This window comes from Alligator sinensis, unplaced genomic scaffold, assembly GCF_000455745.1.
Source record: "Alligator sinensis unplaced genomic scaffold, ASM45574v1 scaffold592_1, whole genome shotgun sequence".
In the NCBI taxonomy this organism is placed as follows: Eukaryota; Metazoa; Chordata; order Crocodylia; family Alligatoridae; genus Alligator; species Alligator sinensis.
The window spans coordinates 37,826-55,189 of record NW_005842214.1 but is presented as its reverse complement, the minus strand read 5'-3'; the positions used below and the strand labels follow the sequence as shown (position 1 = coordinate 55,189).

The window sequence follows — 17,364 nt, the reverse complement described above, 5'->3', positions numbered from 1 at the left end:
GAAAGAGTTCCACTTCACTCCCCCTTATACAGCAGAGCCTTGAGCCCTACCACAAACATAGCACATTAATACCATTATCTCCTACATAATGCAAACAACCCAGAGAAGAGAAATCCTTTCCTGTCTCAGAGCAGAGAGAATATCAGGCCCCAAGGAACACCCACCATTCTCCAAAGCAGGGTGTGGGAGAGGCTGCCTGTACTTCACTCTTGAGACAACTTGATAGTTCAAATCTAAGTATCAGTGCATATTTCAGAGCCCAAGGAGCAGACACTGAGGGAGCACAGGGGTGGGGAGAAAGAAAATTTGCAGAAAGGCAACACAGACACTCACCTCTTTCAAGTTTGCAAGGAAAAAGTCAGTGACTACTGCACTGTGCGATGAAGAACAGCAGGCAGGGGGAAGGGTTAGACCCTGCTCAGCCTTGAGGCAGGGGCTAGAGCCCTCCCATCTCCCTTTCCCTCCCTCCAACAAACAGGCCCATCAACGTAGAATTTACTAATGCCCATTCAGATGTGGGAAAAGGAGACTGTGTCCCTTTTACAGGGGAAGCAGGCCCAACCTGTAGCCATCAGCTGGCAAAGGGCTGGCAGGAGAGTCCAGACCCATATGGGCAGGGCATAGTAGCCACTGGCTGAAGCTACCTCTTTGCCAACAATTGGTGCAGTACTAAAAGTTGTTTATCAAATCATAATGCAGCTCCCCAGGTGGAATAAGGAGAGAACTCAGTATGCTGAAGTAATTTCCCCTGCCAGTGGCAGGGCATGAAGACACAATGAGGGAGGCTCCCAGGCAGGTGCACTACATGCGAAGGCTCCACATACTCTGCACTGTGCTCATTGCTGGCTGCAATAGAGAAGATTCCCTTGCTACCTTTGCCTCACTTCCTCCAGTTCCTCTGCTCCCCACAGAGACAGTTATTCAAGTAAAATGACTTGAAGGAAAGGTCCAAAGCTGCTATAAGGGAAGAACAACAGGGTTCAGCCTGTGCCAAGAACAAAAGCTACTACCATCTTCATATGCACGGACAGGAGGTGGCTAGGGCATGGACTTCAGATAGAACAAGTCAGTGGAAACCAGGAGTGGGGCGGCCCAGTCGAGCAGGCACATTTCCCTGGGCACAGGTGCGAAGGGCTCCACATGAAACTGGGGGAATGGAACAAATGGCTACTACCTCCCTTTTTGGAAAGAATTGTAATGTGAGAGAGACAGAGAGAGAGAGAGACAGATCTCTTTCTTCCATTGCCAAAGAGATTGCACCCAGCCCTCAAGGACCCAATGTAAGGGAGATCAGGAAGCAAGCAGGCAGCAGGCATCTTTTAACTGCAAACCTTACACAATTCTCTACATCACATGCTACAGAGACTCTGACATGCTCTACTTGAGTAGAGCAAACCCTTGTCTCAGAGTTAGAAGCAGCTGGGGAAACACTAGCACTGGGCTGCTCCAGCCACCTTGCAGGTAGGCACCTTTGCCAGGCTTAGCTCCCTCCAGATCCAGGGTTTCTGCTGCCCAATGTAAACAGGGGCTAATTTTTTGCTTTACTAGATTGTTTCACCCAAGCACTTTTCCTAATTCAAAGACTGTCATGTGACTTGATTTTACAGCAGTAAGCAGGGACATTGCATCACGCTGCAAAATGCAGGCACTGGGAAACCCCCACCCCATCTTCACTGGTAACTGCAACTCCTCCATCCCCACCTCTTCTCCTGGCCTATGGCAACTGAACACATCTTTCCACCCAATGATGTCAGCTCTGCTGTACTAGCCTGTATGAGAAGGGGCACCAGTTAGCAGCACTGAGCAGAACACATGGCATTTAGAGAGCTCCTGGTTATAGCAGTCACTTTAAGACAACAAGATATGGGCCAGTGAGGTCTGGAGCATTGATAATGGCAGCAACTGGCAGCTTCTGTTCCACAGTTCAGAGCAGTGTGAGAGTTTCTGGAAAAAGGCCTCCTTCTTCATTGGTTAAACAGGTAGGGTCATGTTTGAGGGCATACCGATTCCAGTACAGATCAGAGTCCAGAGCTATTTAAAAAGGATTCAGGACATGGCCATTTCCCCCCACCCCACCCCAGACGCATTAAAACGCAATCCTGCAATCCAAAGTGAAATCAGTGCCTCTGCTGGCATCCCTGTGAGTTGCAGTCCCTGGTTCATCAATAAGAGCCATAACGATCCTGGGGAAGGAAACACACTCTTAGCTGCTGTCTACACCACACTTCATGTACACTAACAAGAGGACAAATGCAAAAGCCTTGAGCTGCTTAATTCTTGGGTACCCAAGAGGCAGGGAGCAGCACAAAGCAAAACCACACCACCCAGAGACACCTGGCCAAGGGGAAGGTTTAAAAAAAAAAAAAAAAAAAAAAAAAAAAAAAGCAGCCTCAATCTGGTAAGTTCTACCCAAAGGTGTAGTGAGGAAAATGCAAGTTGTTTCTGGAGCAGCAAGGGTCCCCTGCACCACTTACTACAGCAGCCTGGAATGGTCTCAACCACCAGGGCACAGATAGTAACTCTAGCAGAAAGCCACACAAAGGAATTTGCCTTCAAAACCACTGCCCATGCACATGTGTGCGCACAGGTGAGGCATGAGACAAACAAGAGGCTGCAAATTCAACTTATTTGCTCTGCAGTTCACCTGGAGATGTACAGTTGGGCAGGAAACTCATATCCAGATCCACACCCAGTCCAGAGTCCCCCTTCCTCACCTGAAGTGAGTTCATCACACCATTGGCTAGAACAGCCATTTTCCCAGCAACAGATTTCACTCCTTGCTTGAATTGAGCGATGTCAGCTGCAGGTAGCACATTCCCAATTGACACCCCACCTGCAAAGAGCCAGCAGGAGGGCTGGGGACAGAATGCAAGAACAGTGCCCCCCATTCCTAAAGGTCTTGTTGCAGAAGACACGGGGATAAGCTCCACACTGGTCCCCAGGCATGGCACTCTAGACTCCCAGCTCCAGGGCCACCCTTCATCCCACACTAGGTGCTAACAAACCTGAATGTGTGTTCTCAGCCTCCCCAAAGAGGTCTGCGGAGCTGATGGCATTGCTGCCTGAAAGCTGCTGCAATCGGGACCTGGCCTCATACTGCACCGAGGAAAAAATAGAACAAGACTCAGATCCAGCTACAAAAGGCCAAAGCCAGGGTTTGAGCAGAAAGCAGGGTCTGTCCAAAGGTGGAGAACCAGACCAAGCATCTGAAAGTGGGTGCAGCAGGGCAAGTGTGGCACTTACCTCAGCATCGGCTTCCCGCCCAAAGAACATGTCTGAGGAGATGGCTTTGGCCCCTGCAAATTTCTGCCGAGCTTCATTTGATTCCACTATGGATGCCCTGCTCTCTGCCTCCTTCCGATTGGTGGGTCTGAGGAGATGACGAGAGACCTCTCCAAGTTTTGCACTTACTGAAGCAGCAAGGAAGGCAGTTCATGGGCTCTGCTCCTCAGACTCCCTACAAACCTACAAAGCCACATGCAGCAGCTGCTGTCCATTAGGACAGTTTAGCACAACCAAATATAGCTAGTGGTCATGAAGTTCTCATTGTATTCCCAAGCCATTCACTTCCTTGTTAGAAGTAGAGGCCAATACCCTTTTTACCTAGGAGCCACTGCAGACACCGGGTATTCTCCATTCGCAGTGCTAGTGTTTAGATGTTTTGCCTACTGGGGTTTCCACAGCACAAGATTTGAGTGGCTGGACATTGGCATCGCTATTGGCTCCTCAGAAACACCAGACCAGCACTCTCCCTGGCAGGCATACCCCTAGGGTCCAGAGCCTGAGCTCTAGCAATAGCAAGAGAGTATACTTTACCTCTCTCCAATGGGCCGGATGCTGGAAATTGTCACTTCAGCCTCTTCCTCCCCTTTGTCAACACCCCAGGAGGAGTCAGTTTCCCATCGTGAACTGAAGGCATCTCCCAGTGAGAAGGGGTTATCTTTATACCTATGGATCAAACAGAGGGGGACTCAGCCAGGCCACACCACATGACCTAGAACTAAACCAAAGGCCACAGTGAAGCCCAGGCTTACTTGGGGGGTCCAGATGTAAAGCCTCCAGCATCTTCAAATAAGTCCAACCTGGAGCGGGAAGATTTTGCTGCCAGTGGGGTCTCCTGCTCAATTACTTGCATCTCAGACAGCACCGAGTGTGAGACAGAACTAGAAAAACAAGGCAGAGGTCAAGGTTCTGGTTCCAAAGAGCCCAAAATGGGGCTGAAAACACCCACCCATTACTAGTGCCAATCTGTCTCAACTCAACTTGAAGAAAATGCAGGCTCTGACAGGCAGCACAGTCTGGAATGGGATGCAGCCAGATATACCCAAGGTCTATAACAAGAGCAGCTGCCACCACAGTAAGACTCAGACGCTAAAGGGGCCACATCTCAGTTTTCTGGACAGGTCAAAGGCAGACCAGATTCTCCAGATAAAACATAAGGTTTCATTCCCCTTCAGGGAACAGAGTGGTTCTAGATGCCACTTGCCATATTGGCAACTGAATCAAACACATCAGACACTCATCTGTTAAGATGGCAGCAAGCTAATTCCTACAGAAATCTTAAGCCAAAGCAACACACTCAAAGCGTACCTGGCACCCACCCCACCCAGAATCAGGTACCTTCTGGACACCAATCCCATGCCCAGTCTCTCAGCTTGTTCACGTTTCTTTCCTTCCAAGTTCTGAAGTTTCTTCTCCTCCTTCTTTCGATCGAGCTGCAATTCCTGATAGGCCAGTCGCATTGAGGTAACTCTAAAGGAAACATCTGTTATGAATACAAGTTTGCCTCTCCCAAATGGATACAGTGCGTTTGGGGATGGGGAGAAAAACAAAAAGAAAACCCCACTCTGGTCATGTCTACACTGACAAAAGGTCCATTTTTACAACAGTGTGTGCACAGATGTGGCATTAAACCTGTAAGTAAAGAAGATGCATCATTTTAGCTCAACATCATAAAATCTAGACTAGGATTGACAAGTTAAATGCTTGCTCAAAGAACCTTGTCTGCTTATAAAAAACACACTTATTTCCCTTGGGCAGACATAGCCTTCAAGTTCAAACAAAAGGTCCCAAATCCCAGCCCAGTCTTATGGCAGGCCCTTACATGGCATTAATATAACAGACCCAGAACTTACAGAGCAGTAAGAAAATACTACTTCTGCTGACCTAAGGCCCTTTCATAGACACTAATTCAAGCAACCAAGTCAGAGCAGCTGTAGGGGCTATTCTTGCTTCAGACTACTGCCCCCTGTAGGCCAGAGATTTACCTTGCTGCTAGTCCTGCACCCAAAGCTGAGAAGCTTCTAAAAAAAGAAAAGGAGTCAGCCTCATCATGCCAGTTTCACTGCTGTGGCAAGCAAGTACTTGTCCCCTGACAAAGGTTTCTCCCATGCTTGACACTCACATGGATTCCTCAGCTTGTTTTCCAGACTCCACAGCTTGCTGCTCCCTCAGCTTCTCAGCCACCTGGGCCTGCCGCTCGATCTCGGTGAAGCTCTGGCTGCTCACTTTCTGGGCTCCAAGACCCTTTTTCGCACCCAACTGGGAAAGACCCAGAAACAAAGATAGACAATTCATAGCCATTAGAAACTCAGCGAGTCACTTCCAGACTAAAACCCCCACCTCCTTACTGGGCTAGATCAGGTCTTCAGTCTGTCCAATTCTGTGTCCCACAACAAGCAAGCAAGCAAGCAGTACCTGAAGTGGGTACCGAGGACAGGGAGAGCAACTAGGGAATGAACCTGACTACTGGTGCAGGGAAGGGTGGGACTGGCCCTATGCATGGCAAGTCTACCAGCAATGCTCACATAATGCCCCAAGGCTCAAGTACCTTCACCTCCGCAAGGCACTGGGGGAGCAAGAACGGATGGAGAGAAGCGTTGATTCACTTAGGGCAAAGGCAAGGGTTTGGCCAACATTGCTCAGGTTCAGGAGGCAGCCCAAGTAGAGTGCCAGGAGGGAGAAAGCAGAGACACATGAGAAGTGGGGCTCTCCCCATTACACAACAGAAGCCGAGACATACATACCCCCTTCTTGGCAGCTCCTGGCTTCTTCTTGCCAATTAGGGAAGGTTTTAATTCTGCAACAGGGAGAAAGGAAGGAGTGAGCAAAAAGGAAAGAAAAGCTTCAACAAGCTGAAGTTAGTATTTAATAAACCTGGTGGCAGCCCACACAGAGATCCACTACAGCCCAGCCACAACAGAGTCTAGGACAGAGCATGCAGTTTTACAGCAGCAGCCTGGGTGACTTCACCCAGCCAAAAACAAAGCCCTGAGACCACTCTGTGGGATGAGAAACCCTGAAGCTTTGCAGGTATGGGGTTAGGGAGGGTGTGCTGTCTGAAACAATTCCTTCCTGCAGCTCCACTAAGTACTATTTCATGCATTATAGGCAGGGGTGATTCCTATCTGGTCAAGGATGGGCAAGTCTAGTCTTTGTCCAGTGACCCCATGGAGAGAGCTCCAGCAGCCAGTCCAAAAGGAAAGGCAGCACGAGGGGACATGACAGATAGGGAGGTAGGAGCATCATCCAAAAAAGTAAAAAACCCAACCACAGTAGGCTGTAGTGCTGCCTTCCTGCAGCCAGGGTCACATCTTGAAGGGATATTAGTGCACTGGCTACTTTGGTAGACCCCAAAACACAGTGGGTGACAGACAAAGCATAATTTCCTTATGCTTTCCACTAGGAATTTGGTCCCTTGGGGCAGAAATGGGGATGCTTTCTCCTGCCCAAAAAGCTGACAGAGTTGAAGGCAGAGTCACAGAATGGACAGGCAGAGGTGCCACAAGCAGCCAGCGCAGGCTATTTGTTAGCCAGTTACCTCTGGCAGGTGGAGGCCCGTGTGTAGACAGACACATGGACATGTCTGAGGGAGAAAGACACAAAATATGGGGAGTGAAAAGGGTGCTGAAGGATGAGAGCCTCACACTAGAAGCCAAACAGAGAGAGGCAAACTCTAGCCATACAGTACAGCTCCAGATAGAAGATATAGTGTGGCGGGATCATCATTCCTACAGGTGATACCTCCCTGAGGAGCTGACTGCATGCCAGGAAAAATGAATAAACTTTCCACAAGCCTAAAATTAACATGGCTTGAGTAGTCAAGTTCTGGGTGCCTATCCTAAATTCCAGAAAGGTAACAAGCTGTTGAAAAGATGCGATTTTGATCTGGTCAGTGAATGGGGCAGGAAATCAACAATACACTGAAAGGAATCCATGGTCACAGAGACCTAGAGCACAAAAGAACTAGAAAGAGGACAACAGACCCCCTAAAACTGACTTCAAAGGCACACTCATGCCTGCTTAAGTGCCAAGAGTCGGTGTTCCCATGCTCTTGCTAAAGAAAAAGCCCTTTTAGGTTGCAGCTCCTATATCAGGTCCAAAGGAAAGAGCTCAGGAAGAATTGTCAACTCCCAGGGACAGGGCAGTGGGGAAAGGAGTGGTGTTAGGGTAAGAAATTTCACTTACCCACAGGAGCTTTGGGGGATGTGCTCAACAGGTCAATAGATGGGCCTTGGTTAGACTCTAAGGAAACAAAACCAGCAGTTAGACAATAAAAAACTAGATGTTCTTCTCCCTCTCCCCTTGTCAGCATGCTCACTGCTCCCTATCCCTTAATGTACAGAGCCCAGACGTTTCTCAGAAAGATAGCTACTCTGGGGATATTGTGACCTATGTTCTCCACACAGCAAGCTACTTCAAGGAGCATGACAAGAAACCACCTAAGCCAATACCTTAGATAGAAGTCTGTGAAGCACATTTTTTCCAAGCAAAATCTCTGTTTCTGGACCTCCTGATTCTCCAGAGTCCCTTTCTCTCCCTGCAGCATGCATTTGGAAACAGGAACTTTGAATGTTCACCTGTCTCTGTTCTACAAATGCCACTTGTAGAGTAACCTGTATGATACTCTGCAGAGGCTTACTGTGGAGAGGACTATGAGGTCTGCAAGTGAACAACAGTCAAACAAGACAATTAAGCCCAAAGTCAAAGTCTAGGTCTCTATACATATGCTTCAGAGAGAGAAAGAACTGCACATCATCTGTAGCTAAGAAGCAGACTGACTTTCCCAAGTGTCTGGATTAGTTTAATCAGTCCTCCTGCACTATGCTGAATGAAGCCTCCACCCATACCCATGGCTTTTTCCAACCCTGTCCAGACAGCTTCTCTGCTGGAAGACAAGCCAAGTTCTTAACAGAAATTAGTCAGCTGGGTACTCACGTGGCATTGTGCTGGCTTCAGATGGCTTGGCTGCTCTCTCCATCTCCAATGAGGACTGTGCAGGATTCTGACTGGCCTCTGCAATGTCCCATATACCACAAGGCTTAAAGATAAACATGTGCTACAATGAGTCTCAAGGGTGAATGACCCAGTAGAGGTCCAACCACCCTTCTTCCAACCAAAGCAAGCAGGCATCCTAATGTAATTCAAAGAGCATAAGCAGATGAAATGTACTTAAGCTGCACAGATCATAGCTCCTCTGGGGAGATGGAGGATACCAGGGACCAGTCAACAATCTCTTGAGAGTATTTTAACAACATATGTAATAAAAGGACAACAACCACCCTCATCCCCCTCCTTTACCCATAGCAGGTTAGAGTGCTATGCCTTGTAAGTTGCATGACAGAGTTGACTACGTAGTTTTAGTAATAGTTTAGGAAAGGATTTGTATGGGAATATTTGGATAGAGATAAACTTGTCTCAGGAAGGGGGGTGGATTGGATGATCCACCTCCAAGAAAAACAGGGACCAAGCGTTGGATGCAGTGAGGACTGTGCTGTCCACATCTGAGAGGACAACCTTTATCTGACATCCCAAGAAGGGATGAAGAAAGACTCTGAAAGGTCTGACTATCTCAGCTGATGCTCCCCACCCTAGCCCCTAACTCTAATTCTCATTTTATTCTACAGCCTAGGAAGAATAATCCCAGACATGACCCAAATTCAACAAACCTGGGCTCCACACAGTAGAGCAGTGGGTAGCAACATTTTTGGGCAGAATGCCAAAAACACCTGCAACCTTGCCTTGTAAGATGTTGGCATGCCAAGGGCAGATGGTGGGGGGGCCCGCGAGAGGCCCAATCCTTGTTGTGGCAGCAGAGCCCCAGCCCCCTCCCAGAGGCGCATGTGCCAAAAAAAATGCTTTTGCATGCCACATTCTGGTACACATGCCCAGGGTTGCCCACTCCTGAAGTAGAGACTGCTTGTACCACAGCTTTTGCTGGCTACCTGCCCACAGCACAAGAGCTTACTTAACTAAACAGGTAACAAAGCATAACCTATGGACCAAAAGCAGTTGTGCAAGTCTCCCACCTTCAACACAGAACACTATACAGAGACTACAGGTGCTGGCATGCAGTACTCCAGCCTGTAACCAGACAAGATGCCAGGACTATAGCAGTCACAGGCCACAGCTGTATCAGCAGCAATGGCAACTACAATCTATCTGCTTTCATGCACAGCAGGTTTGAGCATTCTAAAACCATCTTTCCATGCTCCTGACAAGTGACCAAGTCACTTTGGGATAGGAAGGAGGGCCCTATCTGATTCTCCTCACCTGTGTGTGCTCCATGAAGAAGTCAGCATCACTCTTTTCAGGAGAATGGCCAGGTGTTCCACTCAACCCATCTATCAGGAGCTGAAAAGAAAAGAAGACATCCCACAGCCATAACAGTGATGCTGCCTTGCCACAAGGTCATCAAATGAGTCAGGCTCATCACTTACATCAGTGCCGTACTTGGCCATGGTAGCACTAGCCAACTGCCTGATCTTCTCTCTGTACATCTGGGCAGCCCGACTGTTATACTTGGCATTGGCATCTGTGGTGGTGCATCCATGCTGGCGGAAGAAGGCAGTCTGAAAAGAAGAGAGACTCATCAGTCTGCTGGCAGCCAAGTCATGCTCAAATAAACAGAACAGAGCTATAACTAACTTGACAAAAGCACCAGCAGGGGAAGTAAGGGCTTCCTGGGGCTGGGGAGGGTGGAGAAAAGCTTCTCCCTGCAGAGACACTGTTCAACTCAGCTTTCACTTAGATCCTGCCTGTCCAGGACCCAGAAGCATGAGAGAATGCAACCCACCCTTCCCCAGAGAAGAACAGTTCTGAATCACAAGAGACAGTTGGGGAAGAACAGGTCCCCTGACCAGTTTCCAATGCCCTGAATTGGGGGGGGTGGGGGGGGGGGGAAATCACATTTGGGTGATAAGGAGCGTGGCAAGCCTATTTTTCAGGAAGCTGCACTCTCCAGCAAGGTCACCATTCTGACCTCTTGATTTCAGATGAAAAATGAAGAGGCCTTCTCTCCCTTGTAGGCCTCCAAAGGACAAGAGAAGAGAATGGCACCAGCAGCACAATGGTGTAATGGCAGGAAGAGTTGGACAAGCAAGGAGCAGGTGTCTACTACTGAAAGAGGAACCAAATAAATGCCTACAGAGGGTCCTCACCGCATTGGCATTGCTGCCTACTTGCATACACCTCAGCTGGAACCAACTCCAGTTTGAATCCAGCTCTGTAGACCTGCAAAAGAACAAATTAACTACATTAATAAAAATTAGTAACAACCAAAAAAGCTTGATATCCTGCTGCTATTCAGTCTCACAGTTTGCAGGGGAACTATGGGATATTAACTGTAGCCTTGCTTCCCTGTCTCCCACACCAACAGTAACAAATTAAGAAGAGTTTTAATGATCAGTATCTCACCAGCTGGCTCACCACATGGACTAATGTAACGTCCAAGTAGAAAGGCTTTCTACTAACACTATACTCTTAACATGTTGTAGTTCAAGCTAGAAGACCCCAGGAAGCATATGCTGTCATTCTGGAACTGGTCCCACCACAGTATGAAAGATGTATCTATTTATCTCATCTTACTGCATTTAAAGTCTTGCAGGGACACTGTGTGAAAGACCTAACTCAAAGGAGCACTGCATTCTGACAGAAACCTTGAAGCCAGCATGAGGAAGAGCCATTTCAAGAGCCATCCCACCCTCCATTTCCAGAAGGTTGCACAAAAATAGACAGCAGCTACCACCAGGGCCCCAGCTGGAAGAGAATCAGAAAACATAGACATGGATCCTACAACGGGGCATGAATCTAGTCACTGTATCATACAAGACCTCAATGGCAAAGCATGCAGTGGACATTCAGTGAATACCTGGACATTAAATTGTGCCTGAGAAACACTCATCACACTGGTATATGGTATAACAAAAACAGACCAAGAGATTACAATGTAGGCATAGAAATAAAGTAATCCTGTACTCCAGAAATGAAGATAATATATCTGAGGAGAAAATATACTGGAACAGGCACTAAGTGGGAGAGAGAAACCTAGGATGTTGATATTTTGAGGAAGTTTTTGGCATGTTCAACTGCAGTTTATGCAGAAATACAACAGCAAACAGGGAGCCCATGTAATCCTAGAACCCAGATGCCTTGTGTTACAGCACAGAGAAGGAAGTTTCCTTCAATGGGTCTACTGCAACTACTCCTGGAATATCACTTTCTGTTTGGCACTCAAATGGCAGCATAAACCTGGCAGCATGCCAGAAAACATCAATAAAAGTAACTCAATGGATAAGAAATTGAGGACACATCTGTATGATACAATGCAGTGTCATCCAGAAACACCTCAGCTGGCTGCTACCAGAAGCAGTGTAGCTGTCTGTTCGGCTAGGTAGAGTGCCAAGCTAATTAGCCCTGATGAGAAGTAGGTTTTAACAAGCAGGCAAAGCACTAAGCTAATGCAGCTGTACTGTTTCCAGTATCCAACTTAATTTAGGTATCTCCTCCACACAACACTGTATTTTGTCATGCAGAAACACCCTGAGTTTTAAGGAAAAATTAAGAGCTAGATTTGCCTGGTGCAATTAAAAGATTACTAAAAAGCCAGTCTAATTATACAAAGGATGTAACAGAGCAGCAGAGACATCATAAATGGGAAAGTGTGGCTTAATAATTTTGAATATGCTAGTGCCTACAGAAGATGACCTCATTGTACTAAATGAGTTAGGTTAACCCCCATACAAAGTTAGGCTAACCTGGTACAGGGGTGGTACCTGCACCAGGAGTATAAATGATGCTGCATAATAAAATGCTGTACATGTAACGTGTGTACAAGGCTCAGGATTCAACTTACCCTAAACCACCACTCGTATTCTCTGTACAGCTTCCTGCCTGTCTTCTTTTCAACTGCTCTCTGGACCAGTGCTTTGCTATGTTAACAGGCTCTGGTTAGAGAGCCTATGCTTGGCTCTAGCTTCCCTCCTCATGGGTAGCCTGAACAGAAGCAACTACAGGCATCCCTCCCCTGAGGCTGCTGTGCAAAGAGATTTTGTGTAGCCCTCACATTGCACCTCACACCCATTTCTCTCCAACCCTTACATAGAAAAGTCCAGTCTTCTCCTCTGAGATTACCAAGTTTACGTCGGTGCTTTAAGGTTTTGATCGAGTTTTGTATGAAATGTACTTCAGAAGTTTGGAGACTTTTATTTGCAACCAGCAAACTACATAGGGAACCTGATTGCTTTTGGGCCTGCTCCTGCCTGACACAAACCCTTCCTTTAAACCAGAGGTATCAAAGATATGGCCCGTGGGCCAGATCTGGCCTATGGAGCTCAGACCAACCCCACCTACTGCATGTGGCATGTGCTGGCCCTGACACCATGTGCTACATGGGGTGTGCACAGGCCTATCTGGACCCATATGCTACATGGGGTGGGTCCATGGCACAGGCCTATTTGTCACCTTTACTCTGGTGGGTCCAGCCCACCACGTTTCTTACTGGCCTCCCTCAGACAGGAAAAGGTGCCAATAGATTGCTTAGGACAAATAATAAAAAAAAAAAAAATACAAAAACGGGTGGGAGTGCTGGTCCCAGGTTTAAAATGAGAGTGCCAAGGGGGGATGCCGAGCAGAGCACACCAGACAGCACGCACAGGCCCCCAAACAAGTCCAAGGAGACTACCAGCGGACACTACCCAGTGACACTCTGCTTGGAAACGGGGGTGAAGAAAGGCAGCGCCGGGGACCCTACCAGCCAAAGCCTCCTTCCTGGTCAAGCCCACGGCCAGCTTGGCCAGGGCCAGGAAGAGGCTGATCAGGAGGCCGATCAGGAGGCCTGGGGCACACTGCACGTGGCACCCACGCCCACAGCACTGCAACGAGCCCCAGCCACTGGCATGTGCCGCACGAAGCGTGTGGGACTGGATCCACTTCCACGAGCACCGCACGCAACACCCGCCCCATGACATGCACAGGCAGCTCTGTCACACTGGGCACGAGGCCCGGGGCAGGCACAGGCCCCTGCCCAGCGCATGCCCCGCACCCCGCTGCCCCCCAGAGCCGCACACACCTGATGAAGCTGAGGTGCACGCCCAGCGAGCGGTGCGCGCCCGAGCAGTCGATGCAGAGGAAGACGCCGTAGGTGACACTGGCCCAGCTCGGGTTCTTGGCGCCGCAGTCGAAGCAGCACTGGGGGAAGCAGAGCGTTAGCGCGGGCGGGAGGACCCCGCCCCCGCGCATGCGCAAACGCGAGCGAACCCTGGGGGCTGGGGTGCCGCACCCGCCCCGCCCCGCCCCGCCCCAGGCCCGGGGTGGGGAGAGGGAGAAGAGAGAGGCCCTGGGCCCACCACAAGGGGCCGCCGGGAGGGTCCGCGTCGCGCTTGTACCTTGTTAGCCGGCGCCGCCCGCAGCCGCTTGAACAGGGTCTGAATCTCCGCCTTACTCGGCTCGGCTGCCATGATCTCTCCTTCCCAGGCAGCACCGCGGCGACGGCGCGCCGCCGAGTCCAATCCGCGCAGGGGGCGGGGCTAGCGGACGGCGGCTCGCTCGGATCAGGCCACAGCGGAGCGCGGCCGCCGGGACACGCGGAGCAGGGAGGCTACTGCAGGACCTGCGCGGCGCCATGCCCAAGGCGTGCTCCGCTATCAACTGCCCCAACCGCGACACCCGCGAGAGCCGCGCCCGGGGACTCTCCTTCCACAGGTCCGGCCGGGGGCGGGGCTAACCCCTGGGGGCGGGATACCAGGGGGCGGGGCTAGCGGACCGCGGGCGGAGCTACAAGGTGTTGGGCGAGGCTAGAGGCCACCAGAGCTGGGCTAATCCCCGGGGGGTGGAGCTACAAGGTGTTGGGCGGGCCTAGAGACCGTGGGTGGGGCCAGTGCACAGGGGGCGGGGCTCATGGGTTTGGGGAAGGGCAGGGTGGGGCTAGGCACTGGAGGTCAAGGGTGCCTGCCCCAGCCCAGCACTGACCCATGCCTCCATCTGCTCGCAGCTTCCCCAAAGCGCACGAGCTGCTCAAGGCCGGCGTCATCCCCTCTCTCTTCTCCTTCAAGGTAGTGTGAGTAGGGCTGTGGCTCCTGACTCTGCGGGTACTAGCTCCTTGGGGTGGGGAAAGCCTGCTCAGACTCCCTCTCCGCCCCTGTGTCGGGCCCCTGTGTCTGGCTGTGCCTCTCCCCAGAGATGTCTAATGTTGAGGAAGAGGCACTCATTCATCCTGTCCGTGCTGGCACAGGAGTTGTCTGCAGGGGGCCTGCCCCAGTGGGTGAGAAGAAAGTTGTTTGAAGGGCAGGACTCCTGGGTTCTCCTGCAGACGCTGTGCCTGCTTCCGTGGTGCAGGGACAACTACCACCTCTCTGAAGCATAGTCATCTCATAGTGGCCCTGCCGTACCCTCTGGGGTCACCAAGGAAGGGTGTTGAGTTTCCCAGTTGGATGAGGTAGAGAAAGACAAAGCACAGTGCCAAAGATGTCTCTAGTTCAGATCCTTGTGCTTGGCTTTACAGTTTCCTCATGGCCTCTCTCCCAGCACAGATGTGGGATTGGGTGTATCTGCACCAAATCAGTCCTACGTGACCTACCTACGTGACCTACTTACAGTACTGTACTGGACGTTTCCCCCATGAGTTTGAGGCCCTTGTTTTCAATCCTCGGCATAGTATCTTATTCAAGATATGCCCTCTCTTGCACTCCAGAGGAGAATGTTTTCTTGTTGAATTCCCTCTAGGGCTGGTTATTATCCTGGCTTGAGATGGCATACCTCACACTTAGCAATGTGTCCTCCCTTGCCCTTTTTTCTCCCCCTTTCTGTGGGCATTCAGCAATCATTGCAGGAGTCTTCTGTGCCAGGCCTTTTGATGTGTCCTCCATTCCCTGGGGCTCTAAGTTTAGAGATCAGATCACAGTAAGGAATTCATTTTAGAATAGATGGCATGGATGGGAGCTATTATCCCACAGGTAATGGCTGTTTTGCAGCATAGTGAGAGAGAAAACAAAGCAGTGGAGCCAGCTATTACCCAGCATACATTTATTTGAAACAGGAGCCCAGAACAGACTACAGTACCTGTACAAGTATAACACATACACATATGTGATATTTCTTGGCAGTGAAAGGTTCATCTGCTAGAAAACTCCAAGTACTTTATCCTGGAGCAAAATTCCCAGGGAAGATTTTTTTGGTGGAGTCAACACACCCAGGTTCAACCAGACCACCAGGGGGAGCAAATCTCAGAGTCAGGAGTCCCACAGAGAACTTCCAACCCCTAATCCCTGTGTGTTCCAATCTCTTAAAAACCCCAAGCAAAAGCCCCCAGCTGATTCCAGGGGAGGGCGAGAGATGGAAAGATATCTTGTGCCCATGAGAAAAACTGTCTGAGTTCTGTAGGTCAACGGACACCTGAAAAGGAATAGGAGTCCAGTGAGTCAAAACAGCTACTAGAAACTGAATGATATGTGCTCTCTAGAGCCAGCTCTGCTGGCAGTTATGTTTTATATTAGCTAGAGGTAGCTAGATGTCCCTGTTTAGAGTTCATAGCAATATCTGACACTGAGATAATAATTGGCCTGATTCACTGCAGCAATGGATGGTCATGAAAACAGCTTTTATCCTGCTAGACCTCTCTGTAGAATGGGAAGAGGCCACCACAGAACACCCACCACAGCCCTAAATGCACCAAACTAGGTACTGGACTTGATGATGGAGCACAGTGGATGGAGTTAGGGCACTGTCCTGAAAACTGAAGGGAATTTATTTGACCAAAAGGCTATTTGTTTACAATACAGAAATCACAAGGAATGAGGTAGTAAGGAATATTAAAACACTTTATATGAGAATCAGTGGTGCAGCATCAGCTGGCATAGTGCAGGCTGCACAGGTCAACCTGTCTCAAAAATATTGCAGAACTAAAAGGTGACAAAAATCTGTGGGACCTAATACCTGATGTGCAGAGACTGAATGATTAAAATTGTCTGCCTTAAAGATTGATAACTTCATAAAAAAGATCCGTGGTAGAGAGGGAGTTAATCAGGAATTTTTGTTCATGCTGTCTCTAAACACAAGCAAATCAATACAGGAAACCCCGGGATTCACAGTTTCAAATATTCGCAAATGCTGGACCTGCATTTTAAATACACTTTAAACACTTACCGGAGCTCCTTGAGAGCTCTGTGCTTGCTGCTGCCAGGCTCCCGAGGCTGCTGCCAGGCTCCCGAGGCTGCCACTGGAGCTATGTCCCCCAACCCAGCTGCCGGGGGCACTGCGTTCATGATCGCAGTACCTTATGCATGGATTTCGCCATTCGCGGGGGATACATTCTTGTATCCCCCCGCAGTGATGAGGGTCTCCTGTATTTAATCAGCACAAAATGGTCGGAAATTTGATACCAGCAAGAGGAAATATTTTCTCACAGAGTGTTGAAATTATTGTGGTGTGGCACATGTTGCGGTGGTAATTAGCTGAGGCCAAGACTTCATCATTTATATGGGATCGAGGGGAGTCAGAGTTGTCATACTTAATAGCCAAAACCCCACCACAACTTCAGATGAAACACTAAACCTCATGCTTCAGGACTTCAGCCAGTCTTTGTCTCCAAGGGATTTGAGTGAGCCCTTAATGTGGGACAGATGATCGTGTATCTGTTCACTGCAGGGTTCTCGCACCTTCCTCTGAGCATCTGGTTTCAAATAGTGTCAGAGACAGGATATGGGACTAGATAAACCTCAGATCTAACGTGTTCGTAACCTGGGGTAAAATGACATTATGTTGACCAGCCCTGAGCTCACTTCAACAGACCAACTCCCCAGTGGTGTACACAGCCTCCAGCATCTTTGAACCAGCTCTGCATTTCGCCACTGCATTCGTCACATTTGCAAAGGCAGTACGGGAAGAGGCACTGTAGGCTTATGTCCCTTCTGTAGGGCTTTCAATTAATTTGGATGCACAGCACAGTCACCAAGGTGTGTTTGCTGTAACAGACAGAGCCAAAAAGCATTGCTAGCTCAGGGGAATCTTTTGTTGATGGCCCCAGCTCTTGGCAAAACTTTCCTGCACAGGATGAGGTCTTCTGATCCAGAGTACCCATTGTCCATGAAA

The 17,364-nt window shown here is 49.4% G+C and overlaps 1 protein-coding gene across 5 annotated transcripts; it reads right to left on the bottom strand.

The window, feature by feature from the left end:
• Positions 1–6: 6 nt before the first annotated feature.
• Positions 7–13,857, bottom strand: ARFGAP2 (ADP ribosylation factor GTPase activating protein 2). Of its 5 annotated transcripts, XM_006026903.3 has the most exons (17): positions 13,665–13,854; positions 13,349–13,467; positions 10,440–10,512; positions 9,720–9,851; positions 9,553–9,633; positions 8,218–8,320; positions 7,468–7,524; positions 6,821–6,865; positions 6,027–6,079; positions 5,405–5,541; positions 4,621–4,752; positions 4,035–4,163; positions 3,817–3,948; positions 3,244–3,370; positions 3,006–3,096; positions 2,715–2,833; positions 7–2,183 (listed from the first exon to the last, which is right to left on the bottom strand). In XM_006026903.3, the coding sequence occupies exons 1-17, from the start codon at positions 13,734–13,736 to the stop codon at positions 2,163–2,165; spliced, it is 1,623 nt and encodes a 540-aa protein (XP_006026965.1). In that variant the 5' UTR covers positions 13,737–13,854; the 3' UTR covers positions 7–2,162. The 5 variants fall into 5 exon arrangements, 4 of the variants coding, with proteins under 4 accessions (XP_006026965.1, XP_025063731.1, XP_006026966.1 ...); XM_025207946.1 differs by lacking the exon at positions 2,715–2,833 and having other exon boundaries at positions 13,665–13,857; XM_006026904.3 differs by lacking the exon at positions 6,821–6,865 and having other exon boundaries at positions 13,665–13,852.
• Positions 13,858–17,364: the final 3,507 nt, after the last annotated feature.

Excerpts from the sequence above, each read along its gene's own strand:
- ARFGAP2 (XM_006026903.3), bottom strand. The coding sequence starts at position 13,736 with ATGGCAGCCGAGCCGAGTAAGGCGGAGATTCAGACCCTGTTCAAGCGG. Across the intron at positions 9,852-10,439 it reads TAGGCAGCAATGCCAATGCG|ACTGCCTTCTTCCGCCAGCA; the intron begins GTGAGGACCCTC and ends TCTTCTTTTCAG. Across the intron at positions 2,834-3,005 it reads GGCTGAGAACACACATTCAG|GTGGGGTGTCAATTGGGAAT; the intron begins GTTTGTTAGCAC and ends GGCTCTTTGCAG.